This window comes from Ursus arctos, unplaced genomic scaffold, assembly GCF_023065955.2.
Source record: "Ursus arctos isolate Adak ecotype North America unplaced genomic scaffold, UrsArc2.0 scaffold_24, whole genome shotgun sequence".
Classification (NCBI taxonomy): domain Eukaryota; kingdom Metazoa; phylum Chordata; class Mammalia; order Carnivora; family Ursidae; genus Ursus; species Ursus arctos.
Window position 1 is genome coordinate 13,123,724 of NW_026622919.1, and position 23,192 is coordinate 13,146,915.

The window sequence follows — 23,192 nt, forward strand, 5'->3', positions numbered from 1 at the left end:
ATTGTTAAGATGACAACAGTCCTCAACTTAATCTACAGATTTAAAGCAATCTCTTAAAATCCCAGCTGGTTTTTTTGTTTGTTTTTTGCGGAAATTGGCTAACTGATCCTAAATTTCATGTGGAAATTCAAGAGATCCAGAATAGCCAAAACAATCTTGAAAAAGAACAAGTACAAAACTCATACTTACAAATGTAAGACTCAGTACAAAGATATAGTATCCAAGACAGTGTGGTAGAGCAGAAGGACATAGACAATAATGAACAGAATTGAAAGCCTACAAGTAATCCCATGCATCCATGGTCAACTGATTTTTGACAAGGTTGCCAAGACCATTCAATGGACCTTTAAAGAAGTCTTTTCAACTGGTGCTGAGAAAACTGGATAACCAACAATGCAAAATAATGAATTTGACACCATCTCATATAATACACAAAAATTGACTCAAAATGGATCAAAGAACTCAATGTAAAAACAAAAACTATATTGGGGCGCCTGGGTGGCACAGCGGTTAAGCGTCTGCCTTCGGCTCAGGGCATGATCCCGGCGTTATGGGGATCGAGCCCCGCATCAGGCTCCTCCGCTATGAGCCTGCTTCTTCTCCCACTCCCCCTGCTTGTGTTCCCTCTCTCGCTGGCTGTCTCTATCTCTGTCGAATAAATAAATAAAATCTTTAAAAAAAACAAAAAACAAAAACCAAAAACTATAAACCTGAGGAGGGCAGACATGCATCTCCATGACCTTGGATTAGGCAACAGTTTCTCAGGTATGACATCAAAAGCATAGTAACAAGAATAGCAACAATGACAAAGAACAGATAAATTGGACTTTTTCCAAGTTAAAAACTTTTGTGCATCAAAGGACACTATTAAGAAGGTGAAAAGACAACCCACTGAAGGAGAAAATACGGCAAATCATACATGTGTTAAGAATCTAGTACCCAGAATGTATTTAAAATCTCTTACTGCTCCACAACAAAAAGGCAACCAACCATTTTTTAAAATGGGCAAAGGATCTGAATGGACATTTCACCAAAGAAGATACACAAATGGCCAATAGCCACCTGAAGCGACGCACAGCATCATTGGTCATTAGAGAAATGCATATCGAAACCACAAAGAGATACCACTACACACCCACTATAATTTAAAAAAAAAAAAAAAAAGGAGACCTTGGAACTCTCATACATCACTACAGGAAAGGTAAAATGGTACAACTGTAGAAAGCACTGTGGAAAACAGCTTGGCAGCTCCTCAAAAAGTCAAACATAGAGTTACCAGATGACCCAGAAATTCCAGGTACATAATTCGACAAGAGCACAGAAAATATGCTTTCACATAAAAACCTGTTCAGCAGCATTAATCGTAATAGGAAAATAATGGAAACAACCCAAATATCCATCAATGGATGAAGAGAGAAACACACTGTGGTATCGCCATACGGTGGAATATTACTCACCTATAAAAAGGAAAGAAGTACTGACACATGCTACAAACTGCAGGAGCTTCAACAACACGCTAAAGGAAAGAAGCCAGACTTAAAAGGCCACAATTTGTATGACTCCAGTTATATGAAATGTCTCCACAGAGACAGAAAGTAGATTGTTAGTTGCTAGGGACTGGAGGCAGGGAGGATGAGGGAGCAACTACTTAACGGTTATGGTTTCTCTCAGGGTGACAAAAATGCTCTGGAATTAGAGAGCAGTGCTACACAATATATATATATATATATGTATGTTAAAATCCACTAAATAGTACTTTAAAATGGTCGAAGTGGTGAAGTTTTTGTTATATGAATTTTATCAGAAATCTATACATAGGTAAATACAGAAAACATCACTTAACTGAAAATTACATATAGCTGTTAGGCCCTTCCACTATAACTTGAAATAATGTCAGATATGTGTCAAATCTTTAAAAGTATGGTTCCAAATTTCTAGATCCCCATGATACATATATACAGATACCAATTCAACTTATGCTTATAATTTATATTAGGAGCCTAAGATGGCAATTAAGTTGTTTTCATGATGGTTATTATACGAGATGAGCCAAACAACGTCTACTGGAACAACTTGAACAAATTACCTCTAAAACTCTACAAACAAGATACAGAACCTATAAAACCTGACTTTTTAATCAGCATGTACAGCAGAAAATTTGCAAAACACGTGAATTATTTTTAAAGCCTTTAGAAATCAACGAGGAACTGCCAAAATGAAGCTAATGTCAAAAAGACATCTTTCACGTATCAAAATTTTAAATGTTTATCCTGTTTTAGTAAGAAGACATCTGCGACTGATAATGACCACAACCAGCTTTCCACATTCTCATCTTTAATCACCGCAAGCTTAAGGGGACCAGCTAGACAACATGTTTGTAGTCGACACCAACGGTACCATTTTGGAAGTCTGATAACCTGGAATTACTAAGATTTTCATATTAGTGAAGGTCCACAGAGATGCTCTTTAGAAATTAAATAAAAATCCAGTTTACCTTAAAATGTCTAGTTGAGCAGAGTCAATTCCATGTTAAATACACTGCCCATTCTGACGCTCAGTAGTCAGTATTGCTGCGTACCAACTGACCCAGGCTAAGAAAGCACCAGCATGAGTGCCAGGGAAAAGCACAGCACTAGGGATTCACCACTGGCTGAGAAAGCCAACATCTACGGAAAACTTCATTAACACATTTATAACTGACAAATGTAACTTAAGTAAAAAGACAAATCACCAGAAACCATTTGCCCGGATTAGACAGAAGAAAAAGTTACTTGAAGGAAGAGCCTCCTCAGATCAGTCAGATGTTGTATGTTCTAAAACAGCAATAAAAGACTCTAAGGGGCATGTTTCAACAATAATGACCATTCTACAAAGCCTAAAATACCACAATAAGAGGGGAAATTAAAATAAATTCCAAGAAAAGATTATTTTCATAAGACTATTAAATTCAGTAAGATCTGTCCACTGTTCTCATCAAATCAATAAATACTCGTACTTTTCACAAAAATTTAATCCCAAAAGGAAACAAGGAAAAGAAAGACATTTACCTCTTCTAAGCTAGGGAGCGAAGAAGAAGATACTGTTCGAGATGACAATGGGTGAAATGGCTCTTGACCAATAGCATGTTGATGATTCTGTATTTGTACAAAAGGGTTTTGCGGTGGCCTGTGAGGCAATGGAGGTAGGCCATAGGGAAAACCCGGCCCCATCAGGTGATTCTGTTGTAAGTTAGCAAAAGTCCATGCTCCATCAGGTGCCAGGTATTTCAAGGGAGGAGGGGCAAGGTGTTCAGATGGCAACGAGAAAGGCGAGCTGAATATCTGGGGCGGTAGGCGCTGTGGAAATGCTGGGTTGTTGGCTACTTCAATGTCTCTGCTGTTGTCATTAAAGTTAGAAAAGTGGCTACTGTGGTCTGTGCTGGATGGGGGAGATGGGACTGCTGGTGGGCTCCTAGTCTGAATTTGTCTATATTGCAAAAGTCTTGATTGAGGTGGTGGCATTTCAGCTAGTTCCCGTGTTTCACTTTGATCACGATTAGATAGTTCTCTGATTAAGTCTTGAAACCTACATAAAGACGATGAAATATGAGGAAAAGAAAACAAAAGAAAAGCTCCGTCACATCAAGGAGAGCTTTAGTCAACTACATTCTTAATTTTTACAGACAAAATCAGAATACTTCATTAGAACTAACATTAATTCATCTCAAAAGTGAGCATTAAGGGGCACCTAGGTGGCTCATTTGGTTGGGCATCCAACCCTTGGTTTTGGCTCGGGATCTCAGGGTCGAGAGATCGAGCCCCACAGCTGACTCCGCACTCAGTGTGGAGTCTGCTTGTCCCTCTCCCTCTCCTTCTTCCCCTGCTTGTACGTGTGGGCTCTCTCTCTCTCTTTCAAATAAATAAATAAAATCTTCAAAAAACAGTGAGCATTAACACTCAATAGATGCTGAGTTGAAGACACTAAATATGCCCAAGTACCTGATTTCTTACTTTTCCCTTGGCATTAAAAACTGTCCTTGTCTCTACATAGCTTTGATAACTGGTCGTTAAAAGTCACCATCATGGTGGGCCTTGTTCAGAGGGATTAGGAAACACTTCATTGCATTCACAATGACAATGGCCATAAAAACAAGTTTAGAATAAGGACTGAACACTCATAAACATTTGTAGTTAGAAGAAGATAGAATTCTGGGGTGCCTGGGGTGGCTCAGTCGTTAAGCGTCTGCCTTTGGCTCAGGGCGTGATTCCAGGGTCCTGGGATTGAGCCCCGTATCGGGCTCCCTACTTGTTGGGAGCCTGCTTCTTCCTCTCCCACTCCCCCTGCTTATGTTCCCTCTCTCGCTGTCTCTCTCTAATAAATAAATATTAAAAAAAAAAAAAAAAGGATAGAATTCTGTGCAGGTTGGGGAAAAAAACTGATGATAAATTTCAAATTTTTAACTTTCAATCACTAATTTACTTCTGTGTCCATTCATATCTTGTATTACTACTGAGTATGAAAAAAAAATGCTCACAGTGATGGTACATTTCTTTTTCAGGAGAGCCACAAAGCAAGGGGCCACATTAACTTTCAGTCCACAACAGATTGTCCGTGCCCAGATTTGTACCAGTTACTTCTAAACGGATTCTCTATATTTTAGAGTCAATCAACAGAACTGTGTAACATGTGCCTAGAAGGCCAGCATCCCGTTTCTTTGGGACAATATTCCAACTTGAGGCTAAAAGGACGACATCCAAGAAAGAAAAGTGTGTGTGGGGAGGAGAAGGGGGTCATGTTTCAGAGGCTACTTTTACTCTGCAGAAATACCTCGAGTCTGTTGTTTCTGCTTCCTCTTCGGCACTGCTGGGGAGCTTCCAGTCCGCTCTCACTGGTGGCTGATGCAATCCGACGGGCGGCTGAGGAAGATGCTGGAGGTGAGGGTGAGGATGGTGATGGTGTGGGTATGGAATACTGCCCTGACTGAGATAGGCGTGATGCTCATTCCACTGCTGTAACCGAACTTGCTGCTGCCTTAGTGTTTCTAGAGCTACACTCCCGTGCATACGATCTGCAAAATATTTGGGAAGAGTTTAAATTTTCATGCATTTGGGGTTTCCGGTTAATTTGGGGTTTCAAGTGACTCCAGAGTTTTTGCAACCAGATTTTCTTCCCAGAGACAAAGAACTGCCTAGAATTTGGGTTTTGGAGAAAGCAGTATTTCTTAAATTTGCTAGTAACTAAAGTCATGGTGATGGTGATGGTGATTCTTCCTTACCTACGTCATAATCATGTAAAGTGGCATCTCCTGGATGCTTAATATTTTATAGCATTCAGAACAAGATTCTGACTGTCACACTAAGCAACCGATTTTTGCTGCCATTATTTGAAGAAATGGATCAATCCTGACCCAAATTAACACTGCACAGTACATTGTCAATTTAAGGAAATAATCTCTGAATTTGTCACATCCAGCAGTGGCAGAAGAACTTACCTAGAGCCTCCCCTATAGGCAATCCTGGGGGGTTCTCATCAGTGAAGTTATTCAGATGTGAAGGAAGGAGGGGGCCAGGCTGCGCGATGGCTCGCAGAGGACTGGGGCCTTCTTGCAGCATGGGAGGGGGCTGCTGCTCAGGAATCACCGCCTCTGCAGGAGGGGACTGTGGTCGGTGAGAAACTGCACTATTAAAGAAAGCGCTGTTGGGTCCTGCCTGATAGGCAGGAGAAAGTTGAGGAGGTGGCTGCTGAGTCAGCTGGTTCAACGGGTTCTGTGGCGGGACTACCTGATTTGGTTGGGGTGGCATCTGATTTGGTGGCTCAGGCAAATTACTCTGCTGCTGATTCAACAAGGCGTGCTGCTGCGGAATCGGAAACGGTGGTCTGGGTAGCTGGGGGAGGGGATGAAAATGACGACTGGGGATTGCATACTGTGCATGGGGAGCAGGGAGAGGAAGATTTATGTGTCTCGGGTTGAGATTATCTTTGCGATGAAATTTGGTATTGGGATAAACAACACCAGGACGCGACTCAGGACTTCTGTTCTGTGGATTTGATTCCAAATCAATCTAGAAAAAAATAAGAAGTCTTTCTTAACTACGGAAGATCTCGGTCCTGTGGCTCTCCACCTTTTCCCACCCCTAGCACATCTACAGGGTAGGACAGATTCTTATCAGTCACAGCTGAGTGCTAGGTACCCAGGCAATCACTTTCTGACAGTCAAGTTAGAAAAGATAAAACAGAAAAAAAGCATATTAAATTTTAGTCATAAGAGGAGCTATTGCCATCTTATTAACATACCCACTTTAACTCCTTTAAAAACATTTTTAATTTCACACTTTCTTCCTTAGAAGGATAACCATTTATTTCCTTCTAATACAAATCATTAAAATGTGTCCTTTCCTTCCGATTTTGTTTGTATACATCTCTTTCTTCAAATATATCTATATTAATTTTAAAAACACTTGTCTCAATTTAAACAAGTGAACAAATAAATAAGTAGTTGATCACCTCTGTATAACCAGTTTGGTTGTCAATTCTTGCCATTAGGTACTGACACTTACTCTTTCAACAAACTTTTACGGAGAACCTACCGAGGGCACTGCATCTTGCGCTGGCGCTTAAGAAGGCCTAAGAAGACTTAGTCCGTACCCTCAAGCGCTGAGAGTGAGGGTTGGTAAACGATGGTCCCCAGGCCATTTTCAGCCCGCCAAATTTTTGCAGCTAAATTTTTCCTGGAACACAGCCACCCCCATTCACTGCCACACTGTCTATGGCTGACTTCTCACCGCAGTGGCAGTGATGAGTGACTGCCACAGGAACCATAAGGCCACAAAGCCTGAAGATGCACTATCCGGCCTCTTGCGGGAAAAGTTTGCAAAGCCCAGGCTTGGAGTCCAGTGAAGAATACCAACGAGTAAACACAAAATTAGAGGTGTTAACAAAAGGATGTGATAGGAGATCCTAGACAGTGAGAGGACAGCCTGAGACAGTGAGAGGTGACTCCACAGAGGCTATGGCGTTTGAACTGAATCTTGCACAACGAGCTGGCATTTACCAGTGAGGGAAGGACACTCTAGGTAAAGGTAACAGCTTAACCAAGGAGGGGGGAAAGGAGAAAAACCTGGCAGATTTGAGGAGCATGAGAAGCTTTGTGTACACAGAGCTACAACCTCACTTGTTTGGATGTTAGTTTTCCCCTTCCTGACATCAGATAAAACTGCGAGAGTCCAATTATTGAATGATTCAATACTGAGAATAAACATTTTTAATCCTGTATGTAAACTGTGGTAAGCTACCAAAGATTTGTAAGCTAGGGAGTGCTATCATTCTTCCACAATCCAAGTTTGATCCTAAGTGGTGACAATGTGAAAACTGAAATATAAGGTGAAAAGAAGCAATTTTTCTTTCCCATCTCTGTCAAAACACTCAGTGAGCTGCTTTGGTATATCAATCTCCTTGTAAGTTTCAATGTGGAAAGAGTCACTGAGGACTAGAGAGTACTTGCCTCACCAAAGGCTCTCAAGAGCTGAACACGGAACTGCCTGCTCTCGAGAACCCAGAACAAGCAGCTTGCTCCTGAATTGCAGCTGAGGTACTCCTGGCAACCAAGCCATCACAACAGTGGCTGCGATGTGCCAATCGTGCCTCCAGTGCATTTTCATCTCTCATCACTAGTTCACATGGAATGCCACGGAATTTGGCCAATAGGGCCTTAAGATTACTGGGTGTATATAAATTGTCCAGAAAATGAAATGAGAAGAATGACAACTTCACCCCAGTCGTCCCAAATAGCTGTAATGCCTGCTCTCTGAATGTCTCAGAGCCTATTACCCAAAACGGCATTATAAGTAAAGAGCATCTTCAATAATGAGTTGTCACTAACCGTCTACAATGAGCCAAGATTTAAGCTTTATATATTAAATCATAAACTTAATCTGCAAAATTTTTTTTAAAGTTTCAGAACCTACTTAAGGTTCTTTATAAACAAACGTTGTCCCCCACAAATCTTCATCTTTTTGATGATTAATGCTACATTCAGCTGCAATACATATTTTTCCATAAGATACCGTTGAAAAGCATACTCAGATCACATGAGGGAGGCCGTGATTAGATGTGAAGGTTGTTTGTGGATAAGCTGCCTCCTTCACTTCTGACCTTGACATGGACAAGCAGCTAGGCCAGTCATAGAAACTTAGTCAAAACTGTGCTACTCGACGGGGTGCCTGGGTGGCTAGTCGGTTAAGCAGCCAAATCTTGATTTCACTTCAGGCCATGATCTCAGGGTCCTGGGATCCAGCCCCTCCTTAGGCTCCCCGCTCATCCAGGAGTCTGCTTGTCCCTCTCCCTTTGCCCCTCCCCCCACTTCTCTCTAAAATAAATAAATAAATTTTTAAAAACAAAAAAAAGACTGTGCTACTCAGGGCACCTGAGTCGCTCAATCAGATGGCTGGGCATCTGACTCTTGCTTTCGGCTCAGGTCATAATCTCAAGTCATGGGATCAAGCCCCACTCTGCTGAGCACAGAGCCCGCTTGTCCCTCTCCCTCTGCTCTTCCCCCTGTGTGCTCTCTCTCTCCATCTCTCCCTCTAATGAACAAAATCTTTAATAAATAAATAAATACTCTGCTACTCTATGATACTACAATGGGCTAAGCAGCATAGAGGACTGTAATGTCTAAAGGTGCCTGAGAATTAGATTATTACCAGAATTAGATTATCCTCCATCACTTTCCTCTTAATACTGAGGCACTGAGTCAAGCAGAGCTAGGAATTGGCTTGCCCCGAGGCCCTAGGACAAAGCATCAGGGTGGAAAGAAAATGAAACATGTCTATCAGGTTGCCTAGTTCCTAAACAGGGAAAGATCATAAAAGAAATTTTAAAACAGGGACACGAGAGACACTTGGCTATCTCGGCTTCGGCTGCTCTCATAGCATCCAAGGCTCTTGTGGTAGGTTGTGCCCTACGCTGCCTCTGACTACAAGGGCTGCCACAGCATCCTCACTGCCACCTGTTCTCTCCCCTCATCCCTTTCCACACACACAGAACCCCCACTTGCACGGCAGCTCCCTCTTGCCACTGGCTGCCTCACTTGTACTCCTCCAGTAGGTACTAAGTCCTCTCAGTGGTAGAAACTGTGAGTCAGAGCTGCTTATGGGACGTAAGTCACTGAATATAGAGAACAGTTGCTTAAAGCAAGCTGGAGTTGGAAATACAGATTTGGAAGTCATCATCATGCAGCAGAGATTTAAAACCATGGAACTGACCTAGTTTACAGTGAAAATCATAGAATGCAGAGAGGTGTAGGACAGTGACAGAACCCTGGGAAACCCCAACATAAGGACCAGGGACAGATGGGAAGGGGGTGGGCAGGAACTTATAAAAGAGACAGGTCATGTTAGAGTTGTGGAAAGTAGAAATGTATGTCAAAGAAACCAAAAGAAACAAGATGGTCAAGAAGAAGGAAGTAGAAAATAGTAACAAATACCAGAAAAAAGACAAATAGGACTACAACTGAAGTGGGTTCATAAGAGTTGGTTGCTTGAGGGGCCCCTGGGTGGCTCAGTCGGTTAAGCATCTCCTTCAGCTCAGGTCATGATCCCAGAGTCCTGGGATTGAAACCCACATCACGCTTCTCCCTCTGCCCCTCACCCAGCTCGTGATCTTTCTCTCTCACTCTCACTTTCTCTCAAATAAATAAAAATAAAATTTAAAAAAAAAAAGGGTCGGTCACATAAAGCTCAATAGTTTCAGTGAAATGTCAAAATCTAATACAAGACTGGTTAAGGGGCAAAGAAAAGATGAGGTAGAAAGGTGAACTTAGAGAGTAGCTATAAAGGAGATGAAAGGTCATATAAAGTGGGGGTTTTGTTTGTTTGTCTTTAAAACGGTCTACCAATCAATTTACTTACCGGCTGAGGAGGAAGGACTAGTAGCTAGAAAGAATCTAAAGACAATTGAGGAACAAGGACAAAGTCTATGAGGTGATCAGAAGAGGAGAGACTAGTCTTAAACGAAACTGTCTGAGACTGAAACTCTTCTACCAGACTCTTACCTGGGTGTTCAAGGATATAGAAAAAGTGATTAAGTCTAAGGCCTTAAATTAACAGTGCGACATCCTGATGTGGTGACTCTAAGGCAAGGTCATCTCCTGATCATAAGGATAATAGAAGATGGAAGGTATCAGGCATGAGAAGAGCTGCTGAGAAATCGGGCAAAAGGAGCTAGGTCCACGTAAAAGAAATGCAGAGAAGCCCCTGAGGTTCCCTGAGATTAGAAAATATTAATTTCTAGTGGCACTAATTCAACAATGATTTGATTTTCCCTAAATGGTTCATAAGCACAGAAGCAAGGAGAGTAGATGAATGGTAGATAAGGAGTTTAGGATTAGTGATGACATGAATAAGTCGTGGGGATAAAAGGTACAGCATACGGAATGTAATCAATGGTATTGTAATAGCGCTGTACGGTGACAGATGGTAATTACACTGTGGTGAGCAAGCATAACGTATAGACTCAGTGAATCACTATGTTGTACACCTGAAATTAATGTAACATTATGTGTCAACTATACTTCAATTTAAAAAGTTAAGGATTTATACAGTAGATGTAATGAGAGAACAAGGTAAGCTAAAGCAACTTAAGGAAGTTAAATCTTCCTTCTTCACTATACCACCTCTGCATTCTGAGATTATTCAATGACACATCTACAGCTGTGTCTTCACTTAGTACTTTATCACGGAAAGGCTCTAAATTCAAGTCTATCACTGAATAACACAAATTGAGAAAATATACGAATAAACCAGATAATGTAGCCACAAAGAAAAAGTGAAGGGAGAGAGGATAACACAACCCACCAGATCCTCATGAAACAATAAACATAAAAGACATACTTAAAAAGATAGAAAATTTTCTTTAAAACGTCAAGATTCCAAGATATCAATCAGACTAAATCCATCAGGACAATGCATTCACCAAATGTAAGCTGCATACCTGTTTTGATTCTGTAGGCTTTTTCTCTGGTGTTCGAATCTTATTAATTTCAGGTCCAGGATTATTTGTATCACTTTTACCTAAGAAAATATTTAAAAATTCTTATAAATTGTCTCCAATGGATATTACATTTCCAATGACTAACGATTATTGGGCAGAAGCAGAATATTTTGAACATTTTTCACCCTTTACATTAATTTATACTACTGGATTTGCTTTTTCTAAAGTTTCAGAGTTACAGTTTCCCTGCAAGAAAGAAAATTTATACTTAAACCTCATTGTCAAAACAAAAGCTTAATAAAGGAATAACCTTAAATCATGAAATAATTTCAAAGATAATTGCCCATTCTTCAGGAATTTGTAGCCTCGTTTTCTTAAACTAGATGCACAAAAGGCATTGGCATTCTTGCCTATTTATAAAGGCTCAATGCTTTGGCCATTCACAAATTCAATTAAGCAAAAATCCAAATAATACGCCAGACCAATTTAAAGAAGGAACCTAAACAGAATAGATATTCTGAAAGGAATGTAGTTATACTACTTAAAAGTAATAGATAGCAAACTAAATATAAGTGGATGATAAATAGCAAAGGAAGCAAAATTAAGATTTTTTTTAAATCACAATTAAAATAGAATTAAATAATGCTATTCCACACATGTGAAAGGATCTTATTCTTCTTTTTTTAAGATTTTATTTATTTACTTGAGACAGAGAGAGAGCCAGGGGGAGGGGCAGAGGGAGAGGATCTCAAGCAGACTCTGAGCTGAGCATGGAGCTTGACTCCGGGCTCAATCTCACAACCCTGAGATCATAACTTGAGCCAAAATCAAGAGTCGGATGCTTAACCAACAGCCACCTAGGCGCCCCACACATTTGAAAGGATTTTAATCTGTAAGAGTTAACTGCTAGATATTTTAAATTCCTTGAAAAAATCCCTGATTTGGGCTCTTGTTTAAAAAACACTCTCTTATGGGGCACCTGGGTGGCTCAGCCAGTTAAGCATCCAACTCTTGATATCAGTTCAGGTCTTGATCTCAGGGTCATGAGTTCAAGCCCTGCATTGGCCTCCACGCTGGGTATGGAGCCTATTTACAAATAAATAAATACATATATACATACATACATCCCTCTTTTAGGAAAGCTACTGGAAAATTGCAATATGAATTTTCATGCCAGAACATGCTTACCACTAAACTTCAAGAAATGAAAACTACAATGTCTGAGATGAAAAATACACTGGATAGTTATATGCAAGTAATGAATCATGGAACTTTACATCAAGAACTAGGGATGTACTGTATGGTGACTAACATAATAAAAAATTATTATAAAAAAAAAGAGAAGAAAAATACACTAGATAGAACTAGCAGATTAAACACTGTAGAATAAAAACTTAGTGAACTTGAGGCATAGCAACAGAAACTACACAAAATGAAACACAAAAAGAGAAAGAGGAAAAAAAAAAAGGAAAGTGCATCCATGAACTATGGGGAAACTTTAATCAGCCTAATATTTGGGTAGCTGGAATTCCTGAAGAAGCCAAGAGGAGGTGAGACAAAAATATCTTTAGAAATGAAGGTCAAAAGTTTCCAAACTTGATGAAAACTATAAATCCACAGATCCAAGAAGCTCAACAAAACCCCAAACACAAGAGGCATGAAGAAAACTACACCAAGGTATATCATAAGCAATCTCCCAAAACCAGTAGAAAAAGAAACTCTTAAAAGGAGTCAGAGAAAAAAAGCCACATTATATATAGAAAAACAAAGGTAGGATGACATCAGATTTCTCACTAGAAACAATTCAACACAAGAAAACAGCAGAGTAACATCATCAAAGTACTTAAAGATTGAAAACTGTCAACCAAGAATTCTATACCCTGCAAAAATATCTTTCAAAAATGAAAGTAAAACAAAAATATTTTCAGGCATACAGATACTGAAAGAATTCATCACCAGTAGAGTCACATTACAAAGAATGTTAAGAAAAGTCCTTCAGGCAAAAGGAAAACTCTATCAAATGAAAACATGAATAGAAAGAAAGAAAAGAAAAGAAAAGAAAAGAAGAGAAAAAAAAAAAAAGAAAAGAAAAGAAAGACTGATTACCAGAAATGCTACCTACATGGATAGATACAAAAAATTATTGTTCTTATTTAAAACTCTTTAAAAAGATACTTGGCTGTTTAAACAAAAATAATGTAAAAGTAAAATGCATGACAGTAATATCATAAAAGCCAAGAGAGGAAAAATTGAAATTTTAGAAGGTTCTTTTACTGTACATGAAGTGGTAAAATATAAATTAGAAAGTAGACTGTGAGATGTTAAGATGTATACTATAAACTCTAAAGCAAATACTAAAATAATAAAGCATTATAGCTAATAACCAAAAAAAGGAGATAAAACGGAATCATAAAAAATTTTCAACTAATCCAAAAGAAGGCAGGAAAAAAGTCAAGGAGAAACAAAAACAGACTGGACAAATTAAAGAGAGCAAGATGATAAAATCAAGCCTAACTATATAACCACATTAAGTATAAATGGTCTAAACACCCCAATTAAAAGGCAGAGATTGTCACATTGGACAAAAACAAAAATCAAGAACCAACCATATGCCATCTAAAATACTTGCACTGTAGGGACACCTGGGTGGCTCAGTCGGTTGAGCACTCAACTCTTGGTTTTGGCTCAGGTCATTAACTCAGGATCTCAGGATCATGGGATTGAGCCACACACAGGGCTCCATGCTCAGCAGGGAGTCTGCTTAGGATTTTCACTCTCTTTCTATCTATCCCTGCCCATCCCCCAAACCTCTCTAAATAAATCTTTTAAAAAATAAATTCAATAAATGCACTTTAAAGATTTTATGCATTAGAGACAGAAAGAGCATACATGAGAGAAGAGGCAAATGGAGAAGGAGAAAGAGAATCTCAAACACAGCCCGAAGCAGGGCTCGATCCCATGATCCTGAGATCATGACCTGAGCCAAAATCGAGAGTCAGATGTTTAACTGACTGAGCCACCCAGCTGCCCCAAGAAATGCACTTTAAATATAAAGACACAAAGAGATTAAAAGTAATAGGTAAAAAAAAAAGAAAGAAAAGAGGAAAGGGTCAAAAAAGATACACCATGCCACCACTAGTCAAAAGAAAGCTAAAGCGATTACATTAGATATTAATGTAAGTGATTAGATTAGATATTAAGCAAAGTAGATCACAGAGCAAAGACTATTACCAGGGATAAAGGAAGTCACTCCAAAATCACAAGAATTAATTAATCAAGAGCACATAATCCTAAATGTTGATGCTCCTAATAACAGAACTTCAAAATTAATCAAGCAAAACTTAAAGGAAAAATAGACAAATGCCAATTGTACTTGGACATTTCAATATTGTCCTCGCAATACATTTTTTTTAAAAGTAGACAGAAAATCAGCAAGAATATAGTAGACCTAAGTAACATTTATAGAGCACTTCATTCTTCTCAAGTGAACATGGAACACTTGCAAAGATACACCATATTCTGGGCCATAAAATAAATCTCAATAAATTCAAAGGAGTTAGAGTCATACAAAACATGCTTTCTTACCACAATGGAATTAATGCAGAAATCAGTGACATGAAAATTCTTAGAAGACCCCTAATAACTGGAAACTAAAACTTCCCTTTCTAAATATTCTATCGACCTAATTTCAAGTGAAATTAGAAAGTGTACTCAACTGAATGAAATGAAAATACAGCATCAGAATTTGTGGGATGCACTACTGAGGAGGAAAATAGTAACACTAAATATTTATATTAATTTAAGCTTTCACTCTAACAAAATATGTGTAAGAGTCATATACTGAAAACTTAAAAAAAAAAAAAAAAAAGGCCGAAAGAAGTTAAAGATCTTTAAAAAGAGAGAAACAGAGATATTCTGTTCATGTATCAGAAGACTCAATACTGTTAAGATGTCAATCCTCCCTAAATTGACCTACAGACCAACACAATCCCAATCAAAGCCCCAGGAGGGTTTTTTGTAGAAACCGAGAAGCTGGTTCTAAAATGTATGTGGAAATGCAAAGGACCTGGAATAGACACTTTTGAAAAAGAACAAAGTTGGAAAACTCAAAGTACTTGATGTCAAGACTTTATATAAAGCTACAGGAATCAAGACAGCACATTTGGCATACACATCAACATGTGCATCAAAGGAACAGAACGAAGACTTCATATATGTGGTCAACTGACCTTCAACAAAGGCACTACGTTTAATAGAGGAAGGACAGTGTTTTCAACAAATGGTACTAGAACAAATTAAAACAAAAAAACAAAAACAAAAACAAAACCCTCAATTCTTACCTCATACCACATATAAAACTCAACTCAAAATGGACCTAATGTAAGAGCTAAAACTATGAAACTTCTAGGGGAAAAAAAAAGATCTTTGTGATCTTGGGTCAGTCGAAAAACTTCATACACCACACCAAAAACATGACTCAGAGAAGAAAAAAAAAAACTGGATAAACTGAATTTTATCAAAAGGAGAAACTTCTACTCTTTGAAAGATACTGTTAATGGAAAGGCAAGCCATATCCTGGGAGAAAATATTTTCAAAACATGTATCTACTTAAAGATTTGTATCCAGAATATATACAGAACTCTTATAACTTCATAAAACAAACTAATAAAAAAGTGGGCAAAAATACAAAGAGACACTTCATGAAAGATATACAGAGGGCAAATAAGCCCAATGAAAAAATATTCAACATTACTAGTCATTAGGAACATGCAAACTAATATTATGATCAGCTATTATCAGATACCCACTAGCAAGGGTAAAATTAAAAAGACTGACAACACTAAGTGCTGATGGGAATGTGGAACAGCTGGAAATCTCATACATTACTAGCTGAAATGAAAAGCGTATCAGCCACTGTTGGAAAACAGCATGGCAGTTTCTTATAAAGTCACCTATATATTTACAATATGCCTGGCAATCTTACTCCTGGGCATACACCCAAGAGAAATGAAAACATATGTTCACACATATGTTCATAGCAGCTTTATTCATAAGAGACAAAAATTAGAAATAACTAAGGTGCCCATCAATTGATGGGTAGATAAAAACATTGTGATGCATCCGTATAATAGAATACTAATCAACAGTAAAAGGAACAAACTACTGACACAGACAACATGAATGAATCTCAAAAGCATTAAGTTAAGTGCATGAAGCTGGACACACAAAACTATATACTCCCCAATTCCATTTACATGACACACTAAACACAAAAGAACAGAGACAAAAGTCTGATCGGTGGTTGCCCGAGGCTGGGGGTTGGAGACAAGGCAGACTACAAAGGGATATGAGGGAACATTTTGAGTTATGTAAATATCCTGTATCTTGATTCTGGTGGCAGTTAACAACTCTCCGTATTTGTCAAAACACATCAACTGTACATTTTAAAAGTGAATTTTACGGTCTATAAATTATACCTCAATAAACCTGACTTTAAAAAACAGACTGGGTAATTTTCCCTTATTTATAATTCAAGTAGACAGGAGATTGTGACTTACATAAGAACTACTTTAAATCAAGAGTAGCACTCATGTTTAGTACAGCACAAAAATAAATTTGGGTCAGTAAAAATGTTTTAACAGGAGAGGATTTTGTCTCAATTTTAAATAACTATCATTTAAAACACTCTAAATATTGGGCACCTGGGTGGCTCAGTCAGCTGAGCGTCCGACTCTTGGTTTCAGCTAAGGTTTGTGGTCTCAGTGCCGTGAGATCAAGCCCCATGTTGGGCTTCGTGCTCAGCGGGGAGTCTGCTTGAGATTCTCTCCCTCTCCCTTTGCCCCTCCCCATGCTCTCTCTCTCTCTCTCTCTCTCTCTCAATAAATACATAAATAAATAAATAAAATCTTTCAAAAAAATAATCATACTGTTAAAAGAACTTTACATGTTGATACGAACAGGCATATCACCAATTGAGGAACGTGAGAATCGTGAAGCAGCTCACCATTTCGACTTGGCTCATGTTGCTCCTTCTCCTGATGCTGGTTTTGTGGCTGCCCTATGCTGACAGGTGGGTGGTGCCCAAGGCCATACGGTATGGGAGACCCCCGTCCGTGTGTCTGTAAGAGGTTCATATTGTAGGCCATCGCTGCCTGGTGTGTAAGGATCCGAGGATCGACTGCAAATCTGCCCTGGTACCCTGTCCATGGTACCTAGGTTATTAGAAGGAATAAAATAACTGCATTAAGAACATTTCGAAAGGCAAGCTGCTATAGCGCTGCTGATTAGGAAAAAGCAAACACACACAGAGATGTTAATCTTATTAAAATGAATAACTACAAAGTCAAACAATTGGCAGAATTACTGCTACATCTTAGCTGGTCAAACACTGGCTTCCTTAAAAGAAAAAAATTGGCTTCCTGAATCTTTAGTGTGTAGGGAAAATTGATCATTTTTCAGGTTTGGAAGAAAATGAAGACTTAAAATTGATAATTATCCCCTGACACATTAAATCATTTTATAATCTTGAATCATTTCCCCTCAATATGAATGTATACATGTCACAGATTACCAAGAAAATTAACTTTTAAATTATAACGGCATAGTTATGTAGTTTAATAGACCAAATGAGAGAACAGGGGGAAAATTAAGAAGGAATTTAGGCTAAGGAGTCTCGACACAAAATATACATAACCAACTTCACATGAATAACCCAATCATTTCATGTTCATTTACTGTAGGCAAAATTCAAACAGGCTATTAGTTTAATTAATGCTTTTGATTAATTCAACTCTTCCCTTAAACCACTGAAATAGAACATTTCTTTAGGTGTATCTAAACATATCATCTCTGCATACTAACATAAAAGGATAAATACAATGACATCTAAGCTACTGCCCCTTTCTTACTGTAATATAACCGTTAAATGCAGACTCCTAAAAAAAATCTTACATAATAAAAGCCTCTTTGACCTAGTAAAATGAAATATAAATCCTAAGGGACTTACTATTTAAAGCAAATGATGTATAATGTTGCCAGGCTGTCTGGGAAGAAATAAGGGGTCAGCTAAAATTGAACATCTATGGGGAGTGGGCATGAATTACATATTTCTTACTGACAGTTATTCTCATTGGCTGCTGTAATTATAAACAATTGTGATCAATATGGCTGAGAAAGGTTTATAGCTAGGCATTTTTCCATTTTGGTGGTGTGGGGTGCCAAAAATCCTCAGCAATAATCACATATGCCTGAAATTACAATACTTGCCTTAAGTGAAAGATGTGTTTTCTAGACTAAAATTTCTGAATTTGGAAATATTATTATATCAGCAAATTAACAAAATTACCAAAATATTAAAGAATCTTAAAGGAATAAAAATGGGTTTTACACAAGATGGAAGCCCTCTAAATATCTATTGTCTTAGAAAGGATTTAATAATCTTTTTAAGTACCAGTAAGATTTCATAAGGAGTGAAATTTTTCAGATAAATACAGATCCAGAGAGCTAGACTAATCCAAGCTTCTTTGTCTCCTCCAAAAAACTATATTTCCTAGGAAGGGTTAGTGAATTATGAAGAATAAAAAAGTAAAAGATAAAATAAAACATCACTTTATAAAACAAGAGACCAATTTACCAGCTCTGTTAACTTTTGGCTCAATTTTCCCAGTAAAAATATTTTAAAAGAATACAAAGGCTTCTCAATCAAAACATCCAATTTACAGATTGCTTCATCGTCATTGACAATCTAGTAACAAATTGTAAGCAACAACTCATATTTCTTTGGTCATTTCGAAATTTGAAGGTTAAAGAAAGAGCTGCTTTAAAAGTTTATAGGCATTGAAAAAAAAATTTTTTAAAGGTAGAACACTATTTGGGATAGTTACTGATTTAGTGAAGCCTATTTTATTCAACAGAAAGTATCTCAAATGTCCACTTACAGGTAAAGGCACCGACATAACTACATTCCCTCCATAGACAGCAGGTACATAAAGAATACTTGTCCCAGTGTGAGGATCTATTCTTTGAACAGGGCTTGGAGATTTCCCCAAATTTGGGTGAGGTCCAAGAGGGGGTGGAGGAGTATATGCTCTAATAGGATTGCCAATAAGTACAGAAGGATTGGGCTGAACTGAAAAATAAACAGAGAGAAGATGCACTCAGTAGTTGTACACATTCCTCTAGACAAGAACAATTTAAATCACCAACAGCAAAATACATTTCCCAGGTTTGTCATAAGGTATCTTATAATCAAAGAAATACCAATGTGGAAGAGTAAAGCATATTAAAAAAAAAATAACCATTTTACAATGTTCCCTAAAATTAGCTTGACATATACAAAGTATTCCTTTTGTAAACCAGAATAATTGTAAATGTCTTCCAAGAAGCTAGAGGTGTGTCTTTCAAGAGAGAAAACCATACACACTCAGTAAACATTCTTCTAAGATTAGAAAATATACATATATACAATCATTGTATACAATATATACAATACATATATACAATACAAAAATATCTACAATCCTTCACAATAAAGTTTTGGCTTGCACCTGTAATACAGCCACAAACAAAATGAAGGTTAAGCAATTATTATTTTAAAAGCACAATTCTGTAATACTTTAAATCGTTTAAGTACTCTTCATCTTGAAATTTCAATGACCCAACATTTGTAGGATGTAAGTATGTTCCAAAAACTTTTGTTGCATAGGCTTAAATGTTTTTCCTCAAAACTTCTAAATATAAATCACCTGTTTTCAGAACCAGCATAACAAAGAATTCACAAGACTGGATGTGTTAAGAAAAGAGTTAAGTGAGTTCCAAGGTGTATGTGTTTGTGTGTGTGTATGTGTGTGTGTGTGTGTCCATCCCTCTCCCCATCCTCGTCTTTCCAGTGATGAAGTTTGGGGGTAAATCTCTTATATAATAAAAGCAAGCTATCACAGGACTAATTTTCCACTTACCAATTCCATCATTCTGGAAATGATCATTCTGGGTATGATGGAGGCTTTTCCCCTTTACAGAAAAAAACAGAAGTATAATAATTTAAACACATTTAATATTAGGAGAACAACAACTACTTTCCCAATCCTATGCAAATTAAATATATACATCAACAACTAAAATTCAAAGACTGCGAGTTTGTAATTAATAACCATTGGACGGCTTTGAGTCAACTTTTTAAATATTAAGTCGTTGTGGGTAGGTGCCTGGGTGGCACAGTCACGCATCTGCCTTCGGCTCAGGTCATGATCTCAGGATCCTGGGCTTGAGCTCCATGAAGGGCTCCCTGCTCAGTGGGGAGTCTGCTTCTCCCTCTCCCTCTGCCCCCCTTCCTGCTCATACTCTCACAAATAAATAAATAATACCTTTTAAAAAATGAATAAATAAATAAATATTAAGTCCTGTTGTTACGCCTCTAGTTTTCTCAGCTTCAAAGGGTATCTAAAATTCTTTGTTTAAATGATTTCTTAAATAAAAAGAAATAAGCAATCAATGTGATTGAAACCTAAATTCTATTCCTTTGCAGCTTCTCTACAAATTTTCTATTAATTAAGTGATGAAATGAAAAGTTGTTTTTTTAAGGTAAAAACATCAGTCTTCAACTCCTGAGGATGAAAACCTTTAAAACAACCATGTGAACATAAACATGGTTTGGGACTTTCGGTATTTCGAGCATGATTCATGGCATCTTAAAGTGTAAAATTTACTGAAGGAACAGGAAAAGACACTGACACAATCTGCTTAAGAGAATGTACAAATGTTCTAGAAAGCAATTTGGCAATATTACCAGAAGCACCAAAAATGTACACACACTTTAACCCAATAAGTGCACTCTGAGGAATTTATCCAAATGAAATAATACTGGATTTGGGCACAGATGTTCATCACAGCATTGTTTATATGTGTGTTAAATGTTAACAACCAAAATGTCCATCAACTGAAGATTTGTTAAACAAGCAACACTAGATTCATATACCACTAAAGGGGATGACTTTAGGCAGAAACAATATTTGAAGACACAATGGTTCTGAATTTCTGGACTTTAAAAAATGTCCTTCTCGTTCTATTAGCTAAATGTGACTTCAAAGCCATGATACAACCCAAGTAGCACATTATACAACTTACCCTTAGACACACACAAATCTGTTACTTGTACATAACATCTGAAAACTAAAGGCTCCCGGGGAGGGGGTGGGGGGCATGGGATAGATAACATCTACAGCAGGAAGAAAAATTTACTCCTGACCAAAGCAAAAGTACAGTGACGCTTCATTTATCTCCCTATCTGTCAGCAATGTTAATTATTCAGGTCAGCACTAAACATCAAAGGCGTGCGGTCAGGTAGGTTAGTTATGTGTGGACAAGGGCAATGAAGCTCCAACTCTTGGAGAGTCAAAAAGAAACACTCAAAAAAGAATCACAGTCAGTCCATAAATCTGGAGAATGTTCCCAGAGATTGGCACTAGCTATAAAAAAACAAACTTCTGAGGAATAGAGGAGCAGTAAGAAAAGCAGGGCAGAAGAAAGAAGAAACCATGAAAAGGTGAGCGTGGCAGGCAGCGGAGATGGTAGAGGTAGGCGGGAAGATCCGAAGCAGAAGCAATCAGAGGTGACATCAAGAGCAGTCGGGGCACATACACTGATGGAAGAAAGGGGATAAGACTGTTCCAAAAGGGTAGCAAACCAGTTAGATTTCTTAGCCTCTAATGAACCATCAAGCAGGGGTGATCGTGCAGCATGCAGAGAAAACAGTGATGTAGTCAGAATGTACGAACAGCCCCCCAGAGATGTCCATACCCTGATCCCCGGAATCCATGACCACACCATGTTAGGTGGCAAAAGGGACTCTGCAGATACAATTAAGTGGTGTATTTGAAGTAAGTAGATTATCCCAGATTATCTGGGTGGACCCACTCAATCACATGAGCCCTAAAAGCAGAAAAGTTTCCCCAGGTGGAGTCAGACAGATGTGGCAGAAGAGGAAGTCAGAGATTCCAAGGGAGAGAAGGATTTAATACACTGCTGGGGACTCTGAGACAACACAAGGGCGAAATGCAAGAATGGGAGGGAAGCCTCCAGAAACTAAGAACGCTCCAGCAGGCAAGGAAACAAGGACCTGGGTCCTGCAACCACAAGCACGTGCATTCTGCATGAACTCTGAAGCAGATTCTTCCCAGAGTCTCCGGATAAGAGGCCAGTCAGCCAACAGCTGGATCCTGCCCTTGTGAGACCCAACACCGAGAAACCAACCATGGCAACACGGACAGTGACCCAAAGAAATGTGAGATAACACATTTGTGTTGTTTTAAGTCACTAGATTTGGGCTAATTTGTTGCAGCAACAACAGGAAACCAATACAAAGAATACCCACAGCCTAGATTAATCCTATCCTGTAAAGCTGGAAGCAGGCCAGACAATATACACCAACACTCTGGGTGGTGGGACACACTAAATTAAAAAGCAACTTGGGGCCTATCAGGTAAAATGACAGGCATCTCTACAAGTACAACTCAGCACTCTGTACGGTTCAGCGCAGGAAAAACTTTCCTTGGATTCTTCAACTTAGCACGCAGCTGTAGGGCAGTAAGTGTACTTGGTCCATAGAAGAACCAGATGGTGTTTGGTAGCTTATAAACAAAATAATAATGTAGCAGTAGCGTTAGCACTACGTGTAAAAGTCATTCCACAGTGATAATTCCAGAAGTTTGCTAATAAATCTCAGAAAGTATGTGTACCTTTAATAGAATGTCAGGATTTTTATAAGCGTACGTAGTACATGTCAACACAGTTTGTAAGGACTTTTTACTCCACCATTTGTTTATTCAAATAATATTTTTTCGCATTGTTTGCCATTTCCGCATTCAACAAATGTTAACGAGGCCCACCACATGTTCCCCCCGGCTGGGCACTGAAGCTACTGAAGTACACAGACTGACATGTCTTCTGATGTCTGGACAGTGAGACACAACCTAAGCAGCTAGAGACAGAGGATGAAAACAACTCACAACTAGAATCTATAAAATAATGCTATGGTCTTTTCAGAGAATCCATTTCTGAGTATTATCTATGCTCTGACCGGTTTTTAGAGTGTGTGCAAATGAATCTGTTTCATTTTAGCAAAGCTTCCAAATGCTGCTCCCAGCAAATGCCCGAGGAGTAAGTGGAATGAAAACAGGCAAATTGCTTTTCTCTGTGCTAATTCTGCGGGCACCCATGAAACACGCACTTGG

General features: G+C 38.4%; 1 protein-coding gene across 4 annotated transcripts in view; it reads right to left on the reverse strand.

Moving 5' to 3' along the window:
- HELZ (helicase with zinc finger) overlaps window positions 1-23,192 on the reverse strand; it is a 159,317-nt gene that overhangs the window by 26,686 nt on the left and 109,439 nt on the right. For all 4 annotated transcript variants that reach the window (XM_026512424.4, XM_026512419.4, XM_048225749.2 and 1 more), the window contains 7 exons: window positions 19,923-19,974; window positions 18,903-19,093; window positions 16,970-17,177; window positions 10,966-11,045; window positions 5,471-6,041; window positions 4,807-5,047; window positions 3,048-3,564 (listed from right to left, as the gene is read on the reverse strand). In XM_026512424.4, the coding sequence (XP_026368209.1) occupies window positions 3,048-3,564; window positions 4,807-5,047; window positions 5,471-6,041; window positions 10,966-11,045; window positions 16,970-17,177; window positions 18,903-19,093; window positions 19,923-19,974 (1,860 nt within the window). The remainder of the gene's footprint in view (window positions 1-3,047; window positions 3,565-4,806; window positions 5,048-5,470; window positions 6,042-10,965; window positions 11,046-16,969; window positions 17,178-18,902; window positions 19,094-19,922; window positions 19,975-23,192) is intronic.